Source organism: Simochromis diagramma, unplaced genomic scaffold, assembly GCF_900408965.1.
Source record: "Simochromis diagramma unplaced genomic scaffold, fSimDia1.1 OVJJ01000457.1, whole genome shotgun sequence".
Classification (NCBI taxonomy): domain Eukaryota; kingdom Metazoa; phylum Chordata; class Actinopteri; order Cichliformes; family Cichlidae; genus Simochromis; species Simochromis diagramma.
Genome location: NW_024387277.1, coordinates 1294652 through 1320568, shown reverse-complemented (window position 1 = coordinate 1320568; position 25917 = coordinate 1294652). Strand labels below are relative to the sequence as shown.

The 25917-nt window shown below is 38.9% G+C and overlaps 1 protein-coding gene and 1 long non-coding RNA gene across 6 annotated transcripts; one reads left to right on the top strand and one right to left on the bottom strand.

Annotated features, from left to right (window-relative positions):
* Nucleotides 1-4760: 4760 nt before the first annotated feature.
* Nucleotides 4761-12714, bottom strand: LOC120715744 (protein phosphatase 1K, mitochondrial-like). 2 transcript variants are annotated; one of them, XM_040002849.1, is made up of 9 exons: nucleotides 12590-12714; nucleotides 10958-11135; nucleotides 10292-10468; nucleotides 9624-9796; nucleotides 9396-9496; nucleotides 7877-8042; nucleotides 6783-6927; nucleotides 5641-5775; nucleotides 4761-5496 (listed from the first exon to the last, which is right to left on the bottom strand). In XM_040002849.1, exons 2-9 carry the CDS (start codon nucleotides 11066-11068, stop codon nucleotides 5365-5367), a joined length of 1140 nt encoding a protein of 379 aa, XP_039858783.1. In that variant the 5' UTR covers nucleotides 11069-11135; nucleotides 12590-12714; the 3' UTR covers nucleotides 4761-5364. The 2 variants fall into 2 exon arrangements, with proteins under 2 accessions (XP_039858783.1, XP_039858782.1); XM_040002848.1 differs by having other exon boundaries at nucleotides 12549-12684.
* A 1469-nt stretch (nucleotides 12715-14183) lies between these two features.
* LOC120715745 lies at nucleotides 14184-18260 on the top strand. 4 transcript variants are annotated; one of them, XR_005691728.1, is made up of 4 exons: nucleotides 14184-14445; nucleotides 14524-14668; nucleotides 16203-16303; nucleotides 17266-17589. It is a non-coding gene; the product is annotated as an uncharacterized LOC120715745 (long non-coding RNA). The 4 variants fall into 4 exon arrangements; XR_005691729.1 differs by lacking the exons at nucleotides 14184-14445; nucleotides 17266-17589 and adding an exon at nucleotides 17633-18260 and having other exon boundaries at nucleotides 14453-14668; XR_005691727.1 differs by lacking the exon at nucleotides 14184-14445 and having other exon boundaries at nucleotides 14453-14668; nucleotides 17266-17591.
* The last annotated feature ends 7657 nt before the right edge of the window (nucleotides 18261-25917 follow it).

Genomic DNA, 25917 nt, shown 5'->3' with positions numbered 1-25917 from the left:
CCAGGAATGTGTGCCTGTTGGCCCTCTCCACCTCTGTCACTTTGACGATGAGAGGCTGCAGGGAGAGGGGTTTCTTCCTGAAGTCCAGTATTAATTCCTTGGTTTTGTCTGTGTTGAGGATGAGGTCGTTTTCCTCACTATAGTCAAAGGAGCTTGCAAAGAAAAGCGTCTGGAACTTCAGGAACTGAAGAAGCTTCTCGGATGAGAGGTGAAACGTCTTCAAGCAACTTAAAGAAGTCCAGACGCTTTTCTTTGCAAGCTCCTTTGACTACAAAGACCTGGATGACTGAGAACCTTCACAGACATATTTTCCTCACTATAGACAAGAACATTGTCTACTAGAGTCCTGTGAGAGGCAGCAGCCCTGTGGAGATCGAGTGCTGACGGTGAGCTCAGCAGACACACATCCTCCCATTCTCACCACCTGTGGTCTGTCTGTCAAAAAGTCCAGTATCCAGTTTCAAGTGGGAGTCAGGATGCTAAGGTCTGTCAGCTTCTCGATCAGCTTACCCGGGCGGATGGTGTTGAAAGCAGAGCTGTAGTCCAGGAAAAGCGTCCTGACATATGTTCTGCTGCTTTCCTGGTGTTGCAGAGTGTGGTGCAGGGCTATTGCTGTTGCATCATCCACTGATTGATTGGGACGGTATGCAAACTGGAGGGGGTTTGTGGTGTCCGGGACCATGTGATTGATGTGTGTGAGAACCATTTTTTCTGGACACTTCATAGCGACTGGTTTCAGTGCCACTGGTCTGAAGTCATTCAGGGCAGAGGTGTCCGGTCTTTTGGGAACTGGTATAATAGGAGTGCAGTAGGCGACCGTGGCTCAGGGGGTTGGGAATCGCATCTGTAACCGGAAGGTCGCCAGTTCGATCCCTGGGCTCTCTGTCCTGGTCGTTGTGTCCTTGGGCAAGACACTTTACCCTATTTGCCTACTGGTGTTGGCCAGAGGGGCCGATGGCGTGATATGGCAGCCTCGCTTCTGTCAGTCTGCCCCAGGGCAGCTGTGGCTACAACTGTAGCTGCCTCCACCAGTGTATGAATGTGAGAGTGAATGAATAGTGGCATTGTAAAGTGCTTTGGGTGCCTTGAAAAGCGCTATATAAATCCAATCCATTATTATTATTGTAGTAAGATCCAGGTGAAACCAATAAGGATAATTACAGAGCGGAAGTGAGATTGGATGAAAGACACCTACAATTAAACAGAAAGTTACTGACAAATAGAGCTTAGGTGTACATATGCCCACACAGCAACATTACATGGAGGGAGAAAAGGCAAAAACTCTGAAGCTTTTCTTTTTTTTTTAACATCAAAGTTGCTGTAAAACAGCACTGTTTTACAGCAACTTTTAAATTCTTACTTATTTTACTGTTGAGTGGTAGGCTACTATGGCTATTACTAAACAAACTAGTTGCAACATTAATGTATACATGAATACGTGTATTATGATAATGGATAGAATTTGACTCTAAATAGTCTAAAAAGTACAGAGACTTGTTTTACCTGTTTTACCTAAATAATCATTACAGCATCTGTATAAGAGAGCAGGGCTGCACTTGAGCCTAATACTGATACCCAGTGTTTTCCACACTGGACTTATTTCTGATCACATATTCTGATTTCCTGTGACACTAATAGTAAAAACTGCATTATGTTGGAGTAAATTCTCTTTAAAAGTCTAACTTTTAAAGAGAATTTGAACTCTTGTGTGCCTGTCTGTGTAGGTTCTCAGTCACCCAGGTCATGGTAATCCAAGGAGCTTGGAAAGAAAAGTGAGTGGACTTCTCAGTTTCTTGAAGACCAGTTGGTCTTAGAGCTGAAGAAGCTTCTCAGATGAGAGGTGAAACATCTTCAAGAAACTTAAAGTCCAGACACTTTTCTTTCTAAGCTGCTTAGTTCTTCTGTGTGTGTTTGTCCTCTGCGTTGCACTACAGCAGCTTCCCCTACTGGACGCAACACATTACTACACACCTCAATTTTAACATTGTAGGGGAAGTAACAGGGTGGAGGGTTAGGTGAGCTTTAGGATTGAGAGTCCCACAAATTGTAAATAATATGTAGTAGAGACCACCAAGATGAAATACCCAAAACAAATCAATAAGTAATATTTATTTATTTCATAAATCACGTAAAATTCCCCATTATTAATTCCCAGACAGCTTCAGTCATAAAATCTACAAATATCTAAGCTGTAACTTGCAACCTATCAAACCAAAAAGTGAAAACAAATGTTACTGCATTGCAAATTGCCACAGCCTATTTTAGAAACACTGCAATCAATTCACCTGTTAACCCCATGTTTGCCTACTGGTGGTGGTCAGAGGGCCCGGTGGCGCCAGTGTCCGGCAGCCTCGCCTCTGACAGTGCGCCCCAGGGCAGCTGTGGCTACAATGTAGCTTGCATCACCTGTGTGTGAATGTGTGGATGACTGGATATGTAAAGTGCTTTGGGGTCCTTAGGGACTAGAAAAGCGCTATACAAATGCAGGCCATTTACCAAGTGCTGCAAACAAGTCGGGTCTCAGCACTGTTTAGAATTAGTGCTGTGTCACACTGGTTTACAGAGTACATCTAGGTCTTGATGGACTTGACCATAAAAACTTGTGGCCACAGCAAAAAGAAAAAAATCCAAAACACACACTAATAATGACCACCTACAATGCTAAAAACCAAACAAATGTCTTACCCCAAATCATACCCACTCAGACCAGAGTGTGCTAATGGTCTCCTGAATTTCCCACAAAGGAAACATGCACCTACTTCCTTTTCAGTGGTCCTTTTTCAATCACATGACAGAAGACAGCAAAGTGCCAGGTGGCTCTTGTTGCGAATATATAGATATTTCCTGCCATAAATATACATAATTGTGCATTACAATTTGTTATCTGTTGGTTCTGAACTCCACATTTGTAAGTCTTTGATTCTAACACGAGTGTCAAATCAAAGTTCAAACCAACCTTTAAACTTTAAAGGTCTGCCAGGTTTCTAAATCTCTAACTGGCCCTCTCACATGAGTATAAACACACACATGCACTCCCTCACAGAGGCGCTAACATTACAACATTTTCTGAAGGTCAGCAAACACGCCGTCCATCACAAGGCTTTCTGGGTCAAGTTCTTGTGTGTGTGTGTCACTGTTTTTTTGTGGGTATTTAGTGTCACTGACACACATTATACATTAAGATACTCTCTCTGTGTGTGAGTGTGCCGTTGCAATGTCAGTGTCAAGTTGAGGCCATGTGAAGAAATTTAAGGAATCTCAATGGTTTCTATATTTACACAATGGCACCGGAACACCTCATTACCCACAAGGTGGCAGGAGATTCCTGCTGCTATTCTGAGAGGAAAATCCACCCAGGAGAAACTTTCCATGACAGCATTGTGTGTTGGGAAATCACAATGTAGTCAGAAAGGCCAGCTGTGTGTATTCAGGCTTGTGGTAACAGAAACAAATGCAAACAAGATTAACCAGCACACCATCAGATCATATATGTCACTAACAGACTAAACCTTTGCCCTCTTAATTATTTAATTATTTTTAGCTACTATTTTCCTTATTTTTTAAAGTATTTCTTGTAAATCTCAATTACTTGTAAAGTAGAATTTAAAATCGCAGAATTGTTTACTTATACATATGTATTTATAGATTATGTTTGCTTGAGAAAATAAAATATGTGCAGAATCAGGAAAGTTGTAAAAATGTTTTGGAAAAAAAAACTATCCTAAAAAACTGTGGCAAGAGAGCAGCTAAGTTTCAGTTATTAGCTGCACTGATCCTACATGCATTTGTGTCATCGCGTTTAGATTATTGTAATTCCCTGTTTACCAGCTTGGATAAATCATCTCTTTCTCGCCTCCAAGCTATAAAAAACGCAGCAGCCAGACTAATAACTCGCTCTAGCAAGCGAGCTCACATCACTCCTATTTTATGTTCTTTACATTGGCTCCCAATAGATTTTAGATTTAGAGAATGCTCGCCGTCTCCGCTCACAGACTCAGAGTTTGTTGGTTGCTCCCAGAACACGTCTGAAGACGAAAGGGGACAGAGCCTTTCAGTCTGTGGCACCAAGGCTGTGGAACAGTCTGCCTCTACAACTACTTTGGCTGACTCTGTGGAATCCTTTAAAAAACAGTTAAAAACGTTACTGTTTCAACAAGCTTTCTGTTGACCAATGCTTTTTACATTTTATATTTTTAATTTACATTTAAACTCTATATTGTGTATACTGTGCATTTTGCTATTTATCGTACTGTTTATTTTAATCTCTGTGTGCAGCGCTTTGTGACTACCTGTCTATGAAAAGCGCTTAATAAATAAACTTTACTTACTTACTTACATGACACTGAAAACAAAATGTACAACAAAAAAAAAGCATTTCAATTCATTTTGTATATTATGGTTTCTGTTTGTTTGCATGCATTCAGTTGAATTTGGAATTTTTCTTCCGTTGTTTTTTGTAATAATATACATACAACAGCAGGCGACCATGAAATATGACATTTGACAGTTTTTTTGTGAAGTCCAGCTGTGTGGAAGGCAAAGCAGGACCCATAGACCAAGGAGATTTACTGCTTTAGCTTGTAAACTCAACCCCCCCGAGTCAGACCTCAGTCATTAATAGATGCCCTCATAACACACTTTGAATAACCCCCATTTTCATAACAAAACAAAAATGTATTTAAAAAGGAAAGAAAATGCAAATAAAAATTTGGGGGAAAAAGTATAAAAACAACAAAGTAAAATAAATACAAAACATGAAGTTGTTTTCAAATATCTTTATTTTCCAATTCATTGTAATAAACAATTTAGCCAACAGTCAAATTCAATTATGAGCACTAACCTGTGAACGAAACTGACACAAGTCTGTGTAAGAAAGTGACACTGATAATAAAACAGAAACAAAATGATGTTTCAGTTTAAAATATCAAACTTTCTTCTTCCCTGTGTCAGTGGGTCAAAGGTCAAAGGTGAGAATGTGGAGCTGGGTGAGGATTTGTCTCATCAACACTGAAGTGAGATATGTGACCCAGCTAGAGATATTTTGTATTGGATTTCTCACTTATATTTTAAAACGTCTTTTCCAAACACAAATCAAACTTTTTACAAACATGATGTACATACAAACACTACAGCAAATCTCTGTATGTACAAGATATATATATCTATCATTATACACTGTATAAATACGGACTTTCTTTTGTTAGCGCCCAGCTAACAAAGGAAAGTTGATGCTAACATAATGTTTTCAAATAAATTTGATAGGGGTTATGGATCATTTTTAGTATAAAAAAAGATTTTTGTATCCTTAAAGTCATCTTCAACTTAATTCCAGAGCTTTGTGACGTTATTGTGTCTTTGTGCCGTCTATGCCCATCTCCCACTTGAAATGAAGTTCCTGCTCATGCTGTACACTGTGGTGGAGCTCTGATGTCTCCCCCAGGCTCCGAATGGGATGATGATGATTGTAGCATTGTCCTCTGAGCCGTACTGCAACGCCTAGAAAAATATAAATCACATTATTTATGTCGGCAGACTTGGCGACTATTTGAATCTGAAAAGCCATATCAATTCAATGAAACACATTTTTACTCATTTTCTTTGTCTAATTTATATAAAGTGGATGAAATAATAATGAAAAACCTGCTGAGCGATGACATCAGCAGCCTCAGTGGGGTCTTGGCATTGGTTGATGCTGTCACAGATCTCCTGATCACTAAGCAGGAAGTTGATACCGTCTGTGGTCAAAGCCAGGAACGAGTCGTTGGCATGTTGGACCTGCAGGAAAAGACAGGTGAGTTTTCTGACATTTCAGCCGTAGAAAGTACCGTTACACTTGTGTATAAACCATGTGAAATACCGTGTAAAATATGGATGTGACATCACCAGTCCCGTTATGAAGTGTAAACTTGACATGGACATGGCTGTGACTCTAAAGCCAAGGTCACCATAGACTCAGGGCTGTTTTCCCACAGACTTTATGACCTGAAGTTTTGTAGCCATTGGTAGGGCAGGGCAATATGGCCAACAATATTTATCATGATATATTATTGAAAATTTGGGATAGCGCTATAACTGACGATATGGTTGACGCGAGACAAAATACTTTACAACTCCACAACTATATTAGTGCAAAAAAAAACCCCCATCAATGTATTTTCACTTAAACAAGCAGCTGTTTTTTTATGTGCATTAAAGCTATATAAAAATTTAACAGTGCAAATGCCAATTCCTTGCTGACAGTTTAACCAAAAGGCATTTTGGGCTGACATATCCTCAGCATAACCACAAAACTTAATAATATCCACAAACTTAAAAGGAGGTTATATTTGGTGTGTATCTGATGGACGAAAGCCAAACCAGTTCCACACCACTGAAGTTGCAGCAATTCTGGTTCGTCCGTTTCATTCAACAATCCGCTTTCGCCCTTCTCATTCTCCGTTGCCGCCATGCTTTTCCGTCATGTGCATATGAAAATGAAGGCACTGCGCATGCATGTTTTACCTATATTTTATCGCGATATTTTATTTTCTTATCATTGGCTAACATTATACCGATATTACCGTGAACTGTACGATGTGGCCCAGCCATAGCCATAGGGACGGATTTGGGTAAAAAGACACTTCCGTGTTAACCTCACTTTTTAGACCTTGAAGCCACATCCATGTTTTTCTTTTTTAATTGTGTGGTATAACTCCTCCAGTGCAAGTAAAAGTATATAATTTAAAATAAATATTAAACTCACTTGAAAGTCAGCAGACTGAGGAAACAGTAGGAAAACTTACGGTGCATCGTTGGGTATCTGGCTCTGCGATGACACCGCTAGCTTTCAGGTGGAAGTCTCCAATGCTTCGTGTCATGGCCAGCCTCCCGTTAACATTAGCCTGACCCACGCTGTTCCATGTCACGTAACCTCCAAACCTCTGGATCCTGAACAAAAATGCACACCCAGGATTACCGTCTCTATTCTGAAAGTCTGGGCGCTCAAAGACCAGGATCAGCTGTGTGCAACTTTGTAAGGCTGTTGCTCTTTCCTACGTTTTTAGTAATTACTAGTTTCACAGTTAGTTAAACACTGAGTTGCACAAGATTTTCATTTTTACATATTATTTACAGCTACTAGCCACAAGTTGTATAGTAAACATTTACAGTGATAGCTATTTTTGTGGTTCAGCCTGCTTTATTTAAGTTAAATGTCAATTGGGAACCATGAAGAACTGACCCAGGTGGCTCCAAAGTAGTAACAGTTGGAACAATTAAGGTCTTTAATAAGTTTATGTTTTTGCATTCTGCAGAATGAGAAACCAGACACCAAAGCGTTAACTAGCTTTGGATTAAGTTCAAGTGAAACAAGACTTGGTCTGCTGTTACATAATTCTAGCAGCTCATAGCTAAAGGTAAATCCAAACGTCTGTCCCTGCACATCTTGTTTCGAGTACTGGATGAACCAGATCTAATTTCTGCAGGGATGTCCTGGAGCTCCAACTCTGTGCCAGCTGTAGGCTCTCCAACATGCTGCAGGGTGTATTTATACACAATGATTTGACCAGCTGCTTTTGGGAAACCTGAACCCTTCTGAACTCTTTTATCTGTACAAATCTCTTTGGACTATAAGTGGTTTTGACTGAATCCCCCTCAAATATTCCTGCATCTTATTAAAAATCTAATTATAATATTCAACAGGTCAATATTACTTTAATTATTAATTTATTTTTTGTGTTGATTCATACTATAATTTTAAGTTAGCAAGAACACAGTCATTTGATTGCCGCTAATAGTGCCCATAGTAATTGTAATAGCAGTACTGTACTGGTGGATGTAGAGAAAGTTTCATTAACCAGAGGGGCTAACATTTATTGTGGTAGTGGGGACCATGTACCGGTGTCTCTCGTCCTCGCAGTCAGGTGTGTGGTCTGTGGTGAGCTTGTTGGCTTTTCCATTCCTGCACAACATTGCCCGACTGTCACCAACGCTACCGACCACAAGCTCTACGCCGTCACGTAGTAAAGCAACCGTTGCAGTGGTGCCAGCTGTCAGGAAAGAGGCTGGAGAGGAAGAGATGCACAAATTTTTGATTGTTATATTATAAAGTCCAAAATGCTTTACAGAAAGTTCTAAACTTGAGTTTTTCTTTAAGCACTTTTTGTATTGGTTATTTAGACATATATAGACAGTACAATAGCCCTTCAATAACTCCAAACTTTATTCCCTGTATATGTTAGTTTGATGTGATTTTAAACCAACGCATTGCGTTATTATCTACACAAGTGTCAAAACTATAAAGATTAAAATGCTTTTCTATTAATTTAAGATAAAAGTTGTGATCAAAACATTAAAAATTAAAAATACACTTCAAGATTATCTTCTTGTCCACCTCTGGACTGTTTTCAGCTACTGATTACTTGCAATGGTGGACTGTGTCACAGCATCTTACAACTAAATGGAGACAAAACTGGCAAATAAGGTAAGTGGTGAGTGAACATTGTGTTGGGGCTCAAAAAGTGTTTTTAGTACACTGTGAGTCAACGCATTCCAGCACACTCTAGCTTTCATATGTTTTACTCTGAATATCATTCCTCAAGTGTTTCCACACAGGCAAAGACTAGCATGACTAGCATGTCAGTGATTTGTAGTGACAATGTGTAAAACTTGAGACATTGTTATTCAATTAAAGCAGCTACCAATGAGAGTAATGGATGCTGCTGATAAAGACATGACATATGAGAAGACGGCAAAGATATGGTTACCTATGCAACTGGAGCCTGGAAAGTCCAGTGACCAACCATCAATCACTAAATCTGTTTATATGTTGTTTGGGCTTCACCCTTGGAGGTGCACAAGTTCACAGTACAGAAGCCAGGAAATATAAAAATGAGGGACATGTTCCTGGTCAGAGAAGAAGACGACCTTGAAGGTGGGATCCAAATTTAAACCAGTTATGGGTTTAGGTTCATTTGTTGGCTAAGTCACTTTACAGCTGCACCATGTCACCTCCAGATTTATCCACTATGCTAACTTCAACTTTTCATTGAAAAGTCCATTACTCTCACTGAATAACCATAATGAACTCTTTATTACTATTTACTTTCAGAGCATCACAATTAAAATTCAGTTGTCCAATACTTACCATTTTTTAAAATCACTTTGATTCACTCTTTATCAGCAAAGTCACAGTTCTCTATTTAGTTTTTTGTTTTATGTCTTAGAAACTACAAGACATAGTTGGTGTTAACATATTGTGTAACTTCCTTTAGGTATCTTAAAGATTTCACAAATACAACAAGTCACATTGTGCCTGCTGATAAGACCTGACAAACTCGAAACGTGAATCACTTTTTACCATTTTGGCTTCCAGCACTTTAATCTTTACGGCTTCAGAGAAATGACTTGTGTCTCACCATTGTTGAAGTAGCTGAGATGTGTGTGTAGAGCCTTGTCAGCATCTAAAAAGGCTTTCTTTAAAACTTTCTCCAGATCATCATCCTGTTCCAAAGCATCTCTGCACCAAAAAAATGAGTTTAGGTTTTTTGTTTGTCTGTTTTTGTGAAGTGCAGTCATTAATGACTACACAGCTTGTCCAGTATTCAGTTGTTTATGTTCTCATATTTAAAGGCAGTATGCTCAACCTGATAAATTTCTCCATGAAGGTGTAGCAGTAGTCGGCAGCATGCGGGCCACCATGGCCGTCGAACACAGCGAAGTACAGTAGGTTGTCATGAATACGGCCGATGCGGAGACGGTCCTCGTTCTGATTCCTAAGACCGAGAACAGACGTACTGCCGACCCGAGACAGACTGACCTGAGAGGTGGAGGAAGACAACCTTTGGTTGATAAACTGAACTGACTGATTAGCCATTTCATTCATGTGTCCCAACCATGGGGGGATATGTAACATGTTAGGTTATGTGATCATGCCCTTAAAATAGCCACTGAAAACAGTCATTGTATACTTCAATACTTAACTATTTGTGCATTTCTGAATATATCTATTCAACCTATGCTCTACAGACCTTTACTGTACTTTAATAGGTACATGGTGCCAGTACCCAACTAAACTCAAGTTCGCCTGCAGAAGTACTTCAGGTCTTCATGGCTTAGATTAAACAAGGTGCTGGAAATATTTCTCAGAGATTTTGGTTCATACTGACATGTTAGCATCAGTTTGAACTTCAGCCTAAAGCCTTTAGCCTGCCATGTGACTGACTGATAGATACTTGCATTTGCAGCTGTACCTGATAAAGTGGCAGGTGAGTGTATTTATTTATTCTTTTATCCATCCACTGCTCTTTCCTACCTGTGGGATGGGTCTTCCATATCTGATACTGGAGGGCAGTAGTATTGGTTCTTCTATCCTGTTGTCCCAAATACCAAATGAGTCCCAGGTCACTGGACGGACGCTGATGTCACCGTCCAATCCGACTGATCCACTTCCCTGCCGCACGCCCACCATCCCAAACAATGCCCCGCCCACCTACAGGACGATCATCCAGGACAAGGTTAGACTATTGTTGTAGCTTGTTTGTGTAAAATCTGATCAGGGATTTATTTTTCTTATTATAAGATCGTGAGAATTGTGTTGTTTCAAAGAAGACATTACATGGTTACTTTACTCACCAGCAACTAATCCATTTTCCAAAATAGTCATAATATTTATGTCTAATGACAAAAAATGATCTTTTTGTTAACACTATTGACAAAATATTTAAGCAATCTGTCTTTTCAGGTCACACTATGTCTAAAATAAATAAATCACATTCCTGGTGCTTCAAATGAGATTGAAGTGTTAATAGTAAATAGAAAACTCTGGATTTGTAATCATGCAAAAAACAAACAAACCCAATCTGAACAAATAATTAAATTCTGTTCCAATTTTCTGAAAGTAGGATTACATTATTTTTTTAATTTTTTTTTTTTTTTTATAATTTTGAAACAGAACATCACATGTAAGTCTCAGGTTCACCTGTCCAGAGGCTGTGGAGGTTTCTGGTGAGGATCGTATGGAGAGGAAGGTTTGTCTGGAGATTGTGGAGCGACCACAACGCAGCATATTGAACAGCACTGCAGATGACATGACTGCTTGCCTTTAACAGCTGTGGAGATTTTACAAAGGAGGAACGACCTCGCCAGGTGATGGACTTCTAAAAAGAAAGAAGAAAAATCATGTTAACAGGGCTGAGACTTGGTGCAGTAAATAAATTCACATTCTTCCATCCTCATGTTTCTAAGTGAACTGTATATGCACAATTTTCTTTCTTAGAAACTTGTGGAATTGTCAATGTTAACCTTCAAACCCAGTGTTACGATCATGCTTGTGGTTTTGTTGAGTTACGATTTGGATTCTTGTAATTTTTTTTTTTTGTGATTTGATTTCTTAATTTTTCTTATGGTAACAACTTTTTGTAATTAGAAAAGTTGTGCAGAAAAAAGTATAGCATACTTTTTAAAAATATATATAATATTACTGGTTTTTCCATCCAGTTGTCCAGATGTTAATAAAACATATATTCCTATAACTTTGCAGGATGTGATTCACAACAATGTGACAAGAAGAACATAAATCAGGTATAATCATATCAGATAAATGCACATTATACTTTCTGAGAATCAGTTTTGAGTTTGTTGGGGTAGTTTCTAGGATGAGACCCTATTAGACTGAGAAGTGGTCAAATGTTGGCTCCAGTTGGAGTTTAATCTTTCAATTGTACGTAAATGACATTAACAAGGATTATGTTTCTCATTCTCTCTCTCTACTTTTCCATCCCTCATCATCTCTCTATATATGAGTATGTCCACAAATAGCCTCATGCCTCCTGCTGTGTTTTCTTAGCCCATGATCCCCTATCCATTACAAGTATGGCATGGGCATGAGCTCTGAAAGTACAGAGAGTATTACTTCTTTGGAAAGGAGTTTCCTTCCAAAGAGACACTTTTTTAAAGATAAGTAGCCTATATTAGCTATAATTTAAATAATCGGAGAGACAGGTAGACTACTGAAGTTGCAACCTTTCCCCTATTTACCTTTGACATAATTTACATCTTGCCAGTAGTCAGTATGAACCTGTCAATATCTTTGGATTAAATTTCACTCTGCAGCTCTGGGGCGTGCTTAAGTAAAGCTGCCTTAACTCTGCACTTCAAAACAGTGTGGGCACAAATAAACACATATTGTTGACAAAACACGGCGATGCCTGCTTCACAGATGAGTAAATTCAGAGGTCACATGCACTGACACACATAAAAGTAACAGTTGTAGGTCAGTTATTAGAATTTCGACCTGAATTTATTCAAAACCGAGCATTTTATTTATGAGATGAAAAAAATAGCAAATAAAAAAATTTAATGAGGAAAATTTAATAGACAAAAATTACAGAAATATAATTTTAAGTTATTCTATATGCTAAAAATATTTTTGTAAATACATCACACGTCTTGACATATCACAGAACATGACCTAAAAGAGTATAGCATGTTTAAATGAATATGACATAACTATGCAGGACTAGCAACTTTAAGAGTAAAGCAAAAACTGAACTGCAGCTGCACAAAATCACCTTCTTCCTGTTTCTTGTACTTCTGTTATTGATCTTCCCACCTTGTGCCGCCTCTGTAGCAGCAGGTGTCCAGAGTCCCAGCAGCTGCCTGGAGCCTTCAGCCGCTCTTGCGCTGTTGCTGTCAAAGCTCAGGGGCTCGGCTGGAGGGTATTTAAACTGAGCCGAACCCATCCAATCAAAACGTGAGATGTCCTGACGTCACAGTTGAATCACATGTGGAGGTTGTGACTATTTTGGGCGCCAAGTCAGTTGAAACACTGTGTGTTAGGCAGGTCTTTGTATGCTTGTTTTTACAAATAGTTAAAAAAACAACAACAACAACAACTACAGCTCCAGTCCTAAAAGTTAGAGCAATTCAAAATGATTTAGAGAACACAAAAAATAAAGCAGGTGTAAAATTAATAATACTAACAACAACAACAACAACAACAATAAGAGTAACAAGAAGAAGAAGAACCAAACTCTGCAGATGTGTACATGATAGGTTGCTATTAAGGTTCTCATCTATATTAGATATTGTGACATCATCATGTTGCCTAGCATCTATCAATTAACAGCTTAAAATGGTGCATTTGTAACTTTTTTGCATTTACAGTCAGTGTTGGGAAGGTTACTTTTAAAATGTATTCCATTACAGAATACAGAATACATGCCCCAAAATGTATTCTGTAACGTATTCCGTTACGTTACTCAATGACAGTAACGTATTCTGAATACTTTGGATTACTTAATATATTATCATGCTTTTTACAACAACGTGAATGTACTATTGCTGTGTGATTTATTACTATTACTGAAGGTCGGCGACTCCGAACTGTAGTAAAGGGACCTCTGACTAATACGGCGGGGTCCCTGTCGGCTCGTAGCCGAAAACTAGCTTTACTTTGTTGTGTGGGTCAACTTTTCTTGCGAGAGACAGTGAGAGGCGTTGAAAGACTGCTCCAACGGAACTTATTGTTTTCGGAGGAAAACACGAACAAAGCGTACAGTCGAGTCTTAATAGCTTACTTACAACTGGGCTCGTCAGGCACTCTTCTTGGCTGCAGTGGTTATTATTATATTTACATGCTTCCAGCTCCCGTTTTTCCTCGATGACAACTCGTACCTTTCCACTCCCCTTTTTCTCCCTCCTCGCGCTCACAGACCCATAACGTGTATGGCAGTCCATTCTCCCTGCAGCACGGACTACACTGCCCATGATGCTGCATTCTTTAGAGCTATGCTTGTAGCATTCTGCCTGTTAGCTTAGCACAACAACAACAACAACGAAAAGGCGCTCTCTCACCCAGGAAACACACAGTCGCAGAGAGAGAGAGAGCGTCACCCTGTAACCATGGCAACCGTAACGCTGCCGCCTGGAACAACAGAACGTAGCTGTCAAACAAAACCCAAACAGTCCTGACCGCGACAAAATGAAACAGGAAAGTACCGCAGTGTAATCCATTTATTTCAACAAAGTAACTGTATTCTGAATACCACCTTTTTAAACGGTAACTGTAACGGAATACAGTTACTCATATTTTGTATTTTAAATACGTAACGGCGGTACATGTATTCCGTTACTCCCCAACACTGTTTACAGTATATGCTGTTGTAATTTGTTGCTAAATAAAAACATTTTTTGGATGGATGTAAGAAATAATAAAATAAAACTACAATCACTTGGAGCCACACATACGTCAGCTTTTCCTCCTTTATTTCCTCTTTTGCTCTGCCTTTTATCCCACTCTGGTGTGAATGTGGCAGATTGTCACCAGCTGTGGGAAGTCCTCCAGAGGGTTAAGCTCCTGCTGGCTCCTTACTCACACACCTGCTTCTCATTCACTTGTCATTCATCTATGATAAGAAGACAGTCTGTTCACCCAATTGACATTTCATTTTCCTAGTGATAAAGCATGTAAGTGCTACTTTAGCACTGTAGTACTTTGTCTTACTACTTACCCTAATATCTTTTTTTTTTTTTCTCCTGCTTCAGCTTACCTTTTGGTGTGTCAGTCAGGCCTGTTAATGGGTTTTCGCTGATGTGGCTGTTCTCCCTGGGTTCATGCTTACCTCATGTAAACCTGCTCACCAACAGAACTTTTAAAGACTTCTCTTTTTGTTGCACAGTTGCAAACCAGGTGAGTAATGGGTTTGACTGGGTTGTGAGTGTGGGTCAAGAAGGGTTTTCTTGTTGCCCTGAAACTGATGCTCTCATTTGTCTTGGACCATTCTGACCTTTTGCACTTTGCGTCAGTAGGAACTCTTGATAGCATTTTGTGGCTTTAAAGGAGAAATAGTGAAAAATTAATATCGCCAACTGCATTAGGAAAAAACCAAAAAGCTGAACTTTGCCATTTCAACGATATATTTATTGTTATATGCTTTTTGCTTTATCAGTTTTTAAAGTGCCCACATGGGATGGCTTTCATGGCCCTGTATGGTCTTTTTGTGGGAAAGACCACTGCAAGTTTCCCACAAAAGCCCATACAGGGCCCCAGAGAGCAAAATGACAACTCCAGCTGCTGTTTGGTAATCAACATCTTAAAGACAGTTGAAGAGGGTATGGTGAAATTGACTAGATATGGTAATGTACATTGATCAGGCATAACGCTATGGCAGGTGAACTGAATAACACTGATCTGGGAACACCTGGCACCAGGATGCACTTTGGTCTGCAAATCCTTGAGGCCTACCATCCATGAATGCCTGCAAAATAAGCATTGTTGCAGACCATGTACATCCCTTAATGGAAATGGTATTCCCTGATGGCTCTCATACAGCAGGATAATGCACTCTGCCACATAACGGAAATGGCTCAGGTTAGAGCACAACAAGAAGTTTGAGGTTTTGACTAGGTTTCCAAATTCCCCAGATCTGAATCTATCTGTAGGATGTACTAGACAAGGGAGTCTGATCCATGGAGGCTCCAATTCACAACTTGCAGGATCAGTTGCTACCACCTTGATACCAGATGCCACAGCACACCTTCAGGGGTCTAGTGGAGTAGGTGAATTGACAGGTGAGGGCGGTTCTGGCAGCAAGGGGATCAACATAATATTTGACAAGTGGTCATGTTTTGTGGCAGTTGTTTCTGGACTCCATTTGTTTAACTGTTAGTATGCAATTTTAACCCTAAAGCTTTAACTCAATCAGTTTCAACTAGCCAGCCAGTCGGGAGTCTCCAGTGCTACTGAGCTCTTGACTGTTTTTTGTTTTGTTTTGTTTTGGGGGGTCCCTTGGAAATAAAGCTGGTGGAGATGAGCTTAAATTTACACCTCAGGATGACAACATGAGGCACGTCATCTGTGTGTTGCTCTGCAAGTTGCGTTTTTCTGCTTCTTTCAAAAGAGTTCGGATGACTGTGGAAACTTAAATGTCTCTTTTAGACTCTATTTTATATAGTGCTGTCTGTCCACTTTTATCCTGGAAACGCAGTAAGCATCGATGGATCACAATCTCATAGTGATCCATCAAAATTGGTTTTACAGTTTCAACTATAAAAACCTGAGATGTTAAATCTTAGTCTCTCTGAGGCTATAGTAGTAGAGTTGTGTTTGGTTTTTTTAATCTTTTTCTATTTCAGTATGACACAATAGTTGTAATTCTATGCCATGAATGTATTTTGAATATAAAAGTCTGCATAATTTATGTCATTTGCTCTTAACATTACAGAAACAAAGATTCTCTATGGAACTTGACTGTATGCTGAAGTGGCAGCCCTCAAGGACTGGAGTTTGAGACCCCTGGGTTAGGTGATGCCACTTCCAGGCACAGTTTGTCCCTTTTTAATACATAATTTATTATAAATAATTATAAAGAAGGAATCTTATAATCATTTTTAAACTGCAACACTAAAATCTATTATCTAAAACAAATTAAGTTATTTTATGTTTGCATGTCCACTGTTTGGTACACTTGTTTCTTACTCAAGCAGATGTTGGGGCCAGTGAGGGAAGGAAGAGACAAAAATAAAGTTAAAGTATGCTTCAACATGACTAAAGGCTAAATGGCTCTATCTAGTGGGGAAAAGAAGCTAGTGTCAAGAGTTTGTTGGCATTAATCTAAATAAAATCCATCTCATCAATTAGACAAATTTTCTTCAGGACACACAGTTCTCATGCCTTTCCTCTTAGAGGTCCTGGCATCTCATATGTACTGGGTCCCATTACTCATGAGCACATGGCAGTATAGCTGTATGGAAGGTGGCAGCGTACCCAATGCTGATGTTGCAGCTGTGAACCATTTCATCTGGGTTACTGGTTAGCAATGATTTTATTTACTATTGTAGCCCTTCGTAATAAAGCTTGTGATTTATTTGCCAACATTCACAAAGTAATTCATAACTTAAAACGGCAGTTCATCATAATACTCAATTTATTTGCAATCCACAGCTTTAAAAATTATGTAGTATGTGAAATGTAATGATTACCTTAAGGATATTTGTCATTAAAGAACAATGAACAATCAAATGGGCTACAATTCATTATGAAACAAATATTTGCTTCCCTTGCAGTTAATGTGAAGGATAAGACATGCTGAGGCTCCACTTTCACCTGCAAGCATAATAATCACTTAACCATATGAGCCTACAAAATAATATGCCGTTACAATGTAACAGTGCACCTCTGCAGTGTAATTACAATATAAGAAATGGGGATGGTGTCATTTCATTTTTGAACGTTGTTCACAGTGGAAAAACTGTCAGCTTTACTTTAACTCTGTTCTCTTCACACAGACAGACCAGTACAGCATACTTGTCACTAGAGATGCTGCAGTAATCGGACTCATGCTCCACTCGTGAACCCTAACCTCTGGAAACATTCAAATTCCAGCTGATTCACTTTAAATTTTTAAACTTTGGCCTGAACAAGATGCAGTCTTAACATATTTCATCACTGAATGAGACCTGATTAAATAAAATGACCAAATGTTGATGCTAAATGTGATTTCAGACTGTGTTGTCTTTAAAGCAACACCAATAGAAACCAAAAAGAGATCACCTCCAACTTTGACACCAGCTTCTACAAGGGCTTTAGTCCTATCAGGTAAAGCTATTTAATGTGCTGAGGTTTCTGCAAATTAACACCTTTTGTGTATCCCAGTGGAAGCTCTGAGTCAGAGGGCAGCGTGACACTGAAAGCTGTGACCAAGACTGATCAAGGATTCTACATGTGCCACCACCCAATAGCAGGACGGACTAATGACCTCTGGATTACTGTTAAAAGTACTGAAAAGGACACCGGTGCAATCCCACTGACACGGCAGAATTTGAATCTTACTCTTGGCTTCACAGCTCAACCTGAAAATGAGTCTTAAAGGGAGTGATGGAAGCATGATGCCATCAAGTCAACTGCTTGCCGATGGGCAGTGGCAACAAATAGTGTGTGTGTGTGTGTGTGTGTGTGTGTGTGTGAGCTTCATTTACAGTCAAATTATTATTTTGGCTTGTTTTATTTCATATTTCCTTTCTTCTTTTTTTCTTTTCTTTTTTTTTAAATGGAAACATTACCCTTATGCTGATGCGCCTGCCTTGTAGGAAAGTCAAACTGCACAGTAATTTTTACTCTACTTTATTTCTTATGTCTGGTATTTGCCTCGCAGCAAATCCCCAAAGGAAAACATTTCACTTTCCCAGACAACTTAACCTGGTTTAAACATGTAATAGTGGATATGGTAACGTTGCTGTTCTGGCACTTCTCAATATTCAGCTGCCTCCCCAGAGAATCAAAGCCTGAGGTCACACCCAGTCCATCTCCAAAACAATGAAGGTACGTACTACAAGAAAAGGCTTTTGTGTTTCTGTTCATGGAGTGGAACTATAGAAAAGCCTGAATATGGAATTAAAGCAATGTCCAAACATAAAACTGTTCAAAAAGAGTTATAAAAATATGATCTTCTTGAACTATAAAGAAAAGGAAAATGTTGAAATTAAGTGAATGTCTCTATTTATAAAAACAAACAAAATTCATGATGTGATTATATAGTATATCAGAAATCTGTTCACTACTTTTTATTACAAATTATATCAGTAAGGAAGCTGACTAAGTATTAACTGATCATTTATGGCAAAGGGATGGGATTAAATAAGTGTATACTTCTTCCCACTCCCTTTCAACATGTAAATTAATCAGAACGTTTTTTTTGTATGTAATTTGTATAGTATTTTTTTTCTCTTTTCTTTTCTAAATGTACTTGTATATTGTTCACATGTTGAAATAAATTACCTATCAATCAATCATACATACATATATAGTGTAAATGTAACCTGTAACATATGTAATGCAAAATCATTTTAGATGGATTTTACTTTTCAAAATATTAAATATTTCTTTTACGTCATTTCCTGGAAAAAGACAAAGTCAGCATTTTAAAGGGGCTTTCAAGGCTAAAACTACAACACTTTGAACAATAAGTCAATAGATGAGATAATCTGGAGTACTCCATCAATAAGTAGCTCCAAAGTCAACATTACAGAAGCACTGATGTCCTCTTTACTGAGAAGATGTAGTACTCATTGCAAAATGCACCAATGGGATCAGTTTGAGCATTTTTTTTTAAAGGGACCAACACTAAAAATCCCAATAATGCAGAATTTTAAGTGGGGGTGGGGAGCACACACTAAAAAAATCCACTTCACAAGTGATTAACATATATTTCACCAGCAGGGGGGGTAATGAAGCGACAGTGCTCTTCAATACTTCTAAACTATAAGGGAATTTGAGTTGAGACCGTTTAATCATACACAGGTAAAACTAACATTTTCTTTTCATGCACACAACGAACTAAAGACAATCACATCTCAATGATAACGGAAGACTTCAACTGCAATTCATAAGACATTAACAACCCAAGAGTATTTCTTGAATGCCATGTCAACAATTTGGTTGTCAGTGCATAATTTGCATGTTTTCTGAGTGTTTTTGGAGCTAACACTAGCCAGCTTGGTAAACCAGTAACCAGTGCAGCCAAATACATTAACCAAGTACATTAACATAATGAGTGCCAAGTATGAAACACATAAAACACAGTTTTAGTGACCAAACTGGTCTGTTAGTAAAATTAACTGTATTTTTATTTTTCCAATAAAGAGCAAGCTTATTGGCACTGAAGACATAAAAGCAGTAAAATAAAGAGCTGCATTTAAATAACAATAGCTTTTGTAAATATATTCTGGTGTTCCTGAACTCTAGGAAATATTCAAACATTTTAGAAATGTCATGACACAACTGTTTGGAAGTTAAACACTAAAGACTTTAATTGTTTATTCATCACATTATGGTCACAGAGACCTGTCTCTAACAATGACCACAAACTTGCTCAGGGTCAGCTTGTTCTATGTAAAGATAGTTACTGTTGGCTGCCAGCTGTCTGGCAATCAAGAGTCAGTGGAAAATAAGGAGGCTGCTAAGGTCACCATAATCTATCAAGTAGATATGTTGCAGCAGGCCATGAATAAATACATAAAAAGACAACAGAGGAAACAATTGGTACTGTGGCTTGCTTAGCTAGCATGTAAACTCTTTAGTTGAATGAAGAAAGAAGAAAAGTCTCAAGGTCCAGCTTCACTTCCATTCTGTGGTGACAGGTTGGACATGAACACAGGACACACCACAGATTGTCCCAATCAAATGGATCTTTATCTTACGATAACAAACACCTTTAGATGACTTATATTCTCCACAGTTCTACACCATTTCTAGTTGTACAAAACTGTATTTATATACAAATGTATGTGGACACATGGAAAGTAATTTACTAGAAATGTGATCAGAAGTCTGCATGTTTGTTACATCTTTGTAATGATGTTCAAAAAGGCATAATTGGTTTTAGTATTTTTTGTGTTAAGGTTTTAGTATTTCAAGGGTAAATCTGAAACTTTATAATTGCAGACTGCACTATGTATTTATCACTGTAAAGTATTTTGGCCCTTGTTGCTGCTTATCCAAAAACCAGCCTGCCAAAGAAACCAGCTCCAACTTTGACACAAGGGTCTACAAGGTTTATAAAAGTTTAGCTTTATGTTCTGAAGTTTTCTGAGATTTGAAAAAGTAAACAAACCCTACGTGTATCTAAACCTGCCATCAAAAGCACTGTTACTCTGAAAGCAGTGACCAATTTGTATTATTGTTAAAGGTATTAGAAAACACATAGGAGAGAAAGAAGTAAAACAGCAGTTGAGTTTTATTACCCTTCATGTCTTCACAGCTCCATCTGAAAACAAGAAGAAAGGAAAAAGCTATGGTGCTATAATGCCATCATAAATCAGTCCAGTCGCCGGCTTCTAACCTCTGATTTTCTCTTCATATTCACTGACTTTCCAATAATGTCTCCTGCCACACCAGAGGAGACAAGACTTTAGACCATGTTTATCCCAACTTGGCTGGAGCTTACAAAGCCACACCCCTCCCCCACATTGGACAATCGGACCATCTTTCCCTGTTCCTCACACCTCGGTATTCTCCACTCATCCAACGTGTGAAACCTGCTGTGAGGACAATTAAAGTGTGGCCAGAGGGGACAGACGCAGTGCTCCAGGACAGATTTAAAAACACAGACTGGAATATGTTCACCCACACAGACCTGGATGTTCGTCTCCTCCTGAAGGCCGGCAACACCGCCTTTAGGTCAGGAGATGCACACGCCTACAGTACAGCCAGGGCTAATCTAAAGAAGGGCATCAAAAAAGCCAAACACCATTACAAAAAGAAGGTAGAAGAACACTTCTCCAACTCCAACCCCCGACGCATGTGGCAAGGAGTCCAGACCATTACAGACTACAGGACCACCAAAGCCTCCCCCGCATCCTCTGATGTCTCCTTCCTCAACAAGCTCAACAACGCTCGTTTTCTCGTTTTGAGCGAGGGAACCCCACAATAATAACCAAAGCAGACATGACGCCAGACCACCAACCTCTGACTCTCTCCCCCACCGATGTAGGAGCGGTGCTGAGCAGGATGTTCTGGGGAGCTTGCAGGAGTGCTCACAGACATATTCAACCTGTCCTTGGCCCACGCTGTGGTACCGGCCTAATTCAAATCCACCTCCATCGTCCCGATACCCAAAAACTCCAACCCATCTTGCCTCAATGACTACCGCCCAGTAGCACTCACCCCCATCATCACTAAGTGCTTAGAGCAGCTGGTCCTAGCACTCTCTCCCTAGAACTCTTAAGCACATAAAAACTCAAAACATGTACAAAACACAACAGAAGTGCTCCAGTGTTGAGCTTTTGTTACCTAGTGGCTACACAAGCCAGCAAGTACCAACGACCGGATTTGGTGTGTGGTAGTAACAGGTAAATGAATATTTAAAAAAAAAAATAATTTGAATATATATGAGTGCTTGTGTATAAATACACAAACAAAACACACATGCTTTCAATTGTGTAATTTAACTGATCTAGGTAGCTCTGTTTTAGAGGTTCAGTTAACGCTAGAAATGTGTTTTGGAATTTGTACGTGCTTTGTCTCTAGGGGCCATATATGTTTATATATAAACATATATAAATAAAACCACTTTTTTTTTACATTAGTAATTCCTTTCGTGCATCATTTTATATTATTCTTAATAATAAATTAATTAAATCAACAAAACAACCTGAAGAGCCGGTTCGGATCCGAAAGAGCCGGTTCTCTAAAAAGAGAATCCCATCACTACTGTCCTCAGACATCCTGGTGAACTTCTATCACTGCACCATCGAGAGCATCCTGACCAACTGTATAACAGTCTGGTACGGGAACTGCTCTGCCTCGGACCAGAAGGCGTGGCAGAGGGTCGTGAAAACTGCCCAGCGCATCGCCGGAGCACCACTTCCTGCCATAAAGGACATCTACAGGAAGCGGTGTCTGAAAAGGGCTGGGAAAATCATCATCAGGGTGACTGTGCAGGGCAGGGCAGGAGGGTGAAGAGTCACATGGACTCTTCACCCTCCTGCCCACTGGGAGGCGCTACAGGAGCTAAGACGACCAGGTACCGGAACAGCTTCTTCCCCACAGCTGTCAGACTCCTGAACGCTACCTCCTGACATCTGACCCACGTTAACACACACACACACACACACAGAATGGACAACTGTACCCTCAGACACACAATAATAACATGGACTGAACCACCACTCACAACCACTAGCACTTTATATACCCTCTGTAGAAACTATCTACACCCTCACTTATCTTAACTGCACTACTGTATAGCTCTGTGTAAATAATCATTCTGTAGAATACGATAATTTTTAATTCTACAACTGTTTATAACTTGCATAGTTCCCATTTCTGTATAACTGTATATCTCAGATTCAGTGTTGGGGAGTAACGGAATACATGTACCGCCGTTACGTATTTAAAATACAAAATATGAGTAACTGTATTCCGTTACAGTTACCGTTTAAAAAGGTGGTATTTAGAATACAGTTACTTTGTTGAAATAAATGGATTACACGGCGGTACTTCCCTGTTTCATATTGTGGCGGGTCAGGCCTGATTGGGTTTTGTTTGACAGCTATTTTCTGTTGTTCCAGGCGGCAGCGTTACGGTTGCCATGGTTACAGGGTGACGCTCTCTCTCTGCGTGTTTCCTGGGTGAGAGAGCGCCTTTTTGTTGTTGTTGTGCTAAGCTAACAGGCAGAATGCTACAGGTGCTCTAAAGAATGTCGCATCATAGGCAGTGTAGTCCGTGCTGCAGGGAGAATGGACTGCCATAACCGTTATGTGTCTGTGAGCGAGGGAGGGAGAAAAAGGAAAAGTACGAGTTGTCATCGAGCAAAAACGGGAGCTGGAAGCATGTAAATATAATAATAACCACTGCAGCCAAGAAGAGTGCCTGACGAGCCCAGTTGTAAGTAAGCTATTAAGACTCGACTGTACACCGTGTTCGTGTTTTCCTCCGAAAACAATAAGTTCCGTTGGAGCAGCCTTTCAACGCCTCTCTCTGTCTCTCGCAAGAAAAGTTGACCCACACAACAAAGTAAAGCTAGTTTTCAGCTACGAGCCCGACGTGTTAGTCAGAGGTCCCTTTACTATGGGTCGGAGCCGCGGACCTTCAGTAACAGTAATAAATCACAGCAATAGTATATTCGCGTAGTTGTAAACAGCATGATAATATGTTAAGTAATCCAAAGTATTCAGAACGGAATACATTACAGAATACATTTTGGGGCATGTATTCTGTAATCTGTAATGGAATACATTTTAAAAGTAACCTTCCCAACACTGCTCATATTTCTGTATAGTTTTTTTTTTCATATTTATATCCTGTTCATAGCTTGTACTCACTACAGCCTGTACATACTTATAGAATATTCATAACATACTTCATACCGTGTACATATTACATACCATAATAGACCCATTTCTGTAATATACTCACATATCTATATTATTGCTAATATTTATATTGTAATATATCTATATCATGGCTAAAGCACTTCTGGATGGATGCAAACTTTTGTTGCCCTGTACCTGTGACATACGCAATGACAATAAAGTTGAATTCTATTCTATTCTATAATTATTAATGCTCAGAAGATTAATGAACACCACATTTTTTAATGGTTTGACTAATGTAGTGAGATAATTATATTATTTATAATAATAATTTTTATTCTCAATAATACTAAAAAAAATATAAACGAGGTCTTAAGAAACCTGTAAAACAGTGGTGATTTATAATTAATATGAATTTTTTAACCTTTCAGAACCAAAACCTGTTATTTAATATTATTAGTAACTGCTCGATATAATATTTAGAAATAAATCATAAATAGCATAATAGCACGATGTTTATGATATTATGTCTGTATTCCTGAAATTTTTGTAGATTTCTGAGGATACTTTAATAAACCATGTCTGCTCAGTGTTTCCTACGTACCAGCTGAATAAATCATGGTGGAGACACTCTTGTTAAGATGAGGGTGACTTTAATGTTTCTGAATAATTCAAAGAAGCAATCCAGTGCTCTGTCAACAACATTACTCCATCGCAGGAGGAGGAGTTATGAAAGAGGCGGATGGAAATGTAACAGAAGAAAAAAGGGATGAGAAAGATTTGGCTCCCAAAAGGACAACATTACTGAGATGCCAGAACAGAAAAGGAAAAGAGAATTAACATGAAATACAACAAAATATTATTTTAATAACGGAGACTAAACAAGCACATGCTGTTTCGCCCCCTATCAGTACAGACCAGGTACTGCAATAAAAAAGGACTACTGTCAAAAGTGCAGCGACCTGGAAAAAGAGGAAGGAAAGGCAAGGAAGAGAAGAAAAGAGAGAAAAAGACAAGTAAAAAGAAATTAAATGAAATTAAATGAAAGTAACAAAAGAAAAAGAAAGCAGGAATGTAAAATTATAAATAAAACAAAAAACAAGTAGAAAAGGATCAGAAGGCAAAATGAAAATAAAAAACAGAACAAGAAGGCACAAATACAGAGAAATAAAATTAAATAAAAAGGTAAAATGAGAGGAAAGGAAAGCACATCCAGAAAAGAAAAGAAAAAAGAAAATAACGGCAAAAGAAAGGTAAAGGATGACGTGAAAGCAAAAAAAGAGGACATAACCAAAATTATAACCATAGAAGGCAAATGAGAAAAGAGAAACAAGGGGAAAAGAAAGTGCATGTAATCAGAAAAGAAAGGAAAGGAAAGGAAAGGAAAGGAAAGGGGGAAGCCCGGATTATTTAAAACGGAAAGGAGTAAGGAAAAGATACAACAATCTGCCGGAAACAATTTAGTGGCTCACTCGAGGCAGTCTGGGATCCCGGCTGCCTGAGTGCTTTGTCAAAAAGAAAGTGGATGAAATATTCAGCAGCAGCAGAGCTGCTGTCCTCTCTGCTCCACATCAATAACCACTGGCTGTTTGAATATGAAACACTGGAAGAAGCACACAAAATGGAGCACCACTGACTCCTGCTCTTACTGCTGTTTAATGAAACTGTAATAAATTTTTAAACCTGTACTGATATTGTTGGAAAACTAGCAGTGGGAGTGGTAAAAGTCATAGCAAAACGGTAGAAGTACGATGTGAGAGTGAGCAGCAGTAAGAATTACATGTAGCAATGTTAGTGTACATGCAAGTGATTTTAGTAGCTAATATAATGTTACCTTTCACCTCCAGGAGTTTCCTACTGTTTTTAATCATTATGCTAAGCTGGTCAGCTTTCAGCTTTGTAAATGATGATCGAATGACAGATTCGCGTTTAGTTGAGGTATCCATTAACTGTGCATTTACTCTCCATTTTGGTCTTGCTCCAGGTACAAGATCCCTATTTCTAACACTCACAAAAAGCAAGACCCTTACTTGATATACATTTAATCATTGGGTGCTTCAAGGTTAGCTCCTTGTGTATCTCTGGAGCTCTTCTAGCTCTGATGAAGTTTCAACATTTGTCCTTGGA

What these genes read in the sequence shown, in the direction of transcription:
- LOC120715744 (XM_040002849.1), bottom strand. Translation starts at nt 11,068, where the DNA reads ATGTCATCTGCAGTGCTGTTCAATATGCTGCGTTGTGGTCGCTCCACA. An exon ending in ATGGAAGACCCATCCCACAG is followed by an intron (nt 9,797 to 10,291) that starts GTAGGAAAGAGC and finishes TCCACCTCTCAG; the next exon opens with GTCAGTCTGTCTCGGGTCGG. An exon ending in TGCGAGGACGAGAGACACCG is followed by an intron (nt 6,928 to 7,876) that starts GTACATGGTCCC and finishes ATTTTTGTTCAG; the next exon opens with GATCCAGAGGTTTGGAGGTT.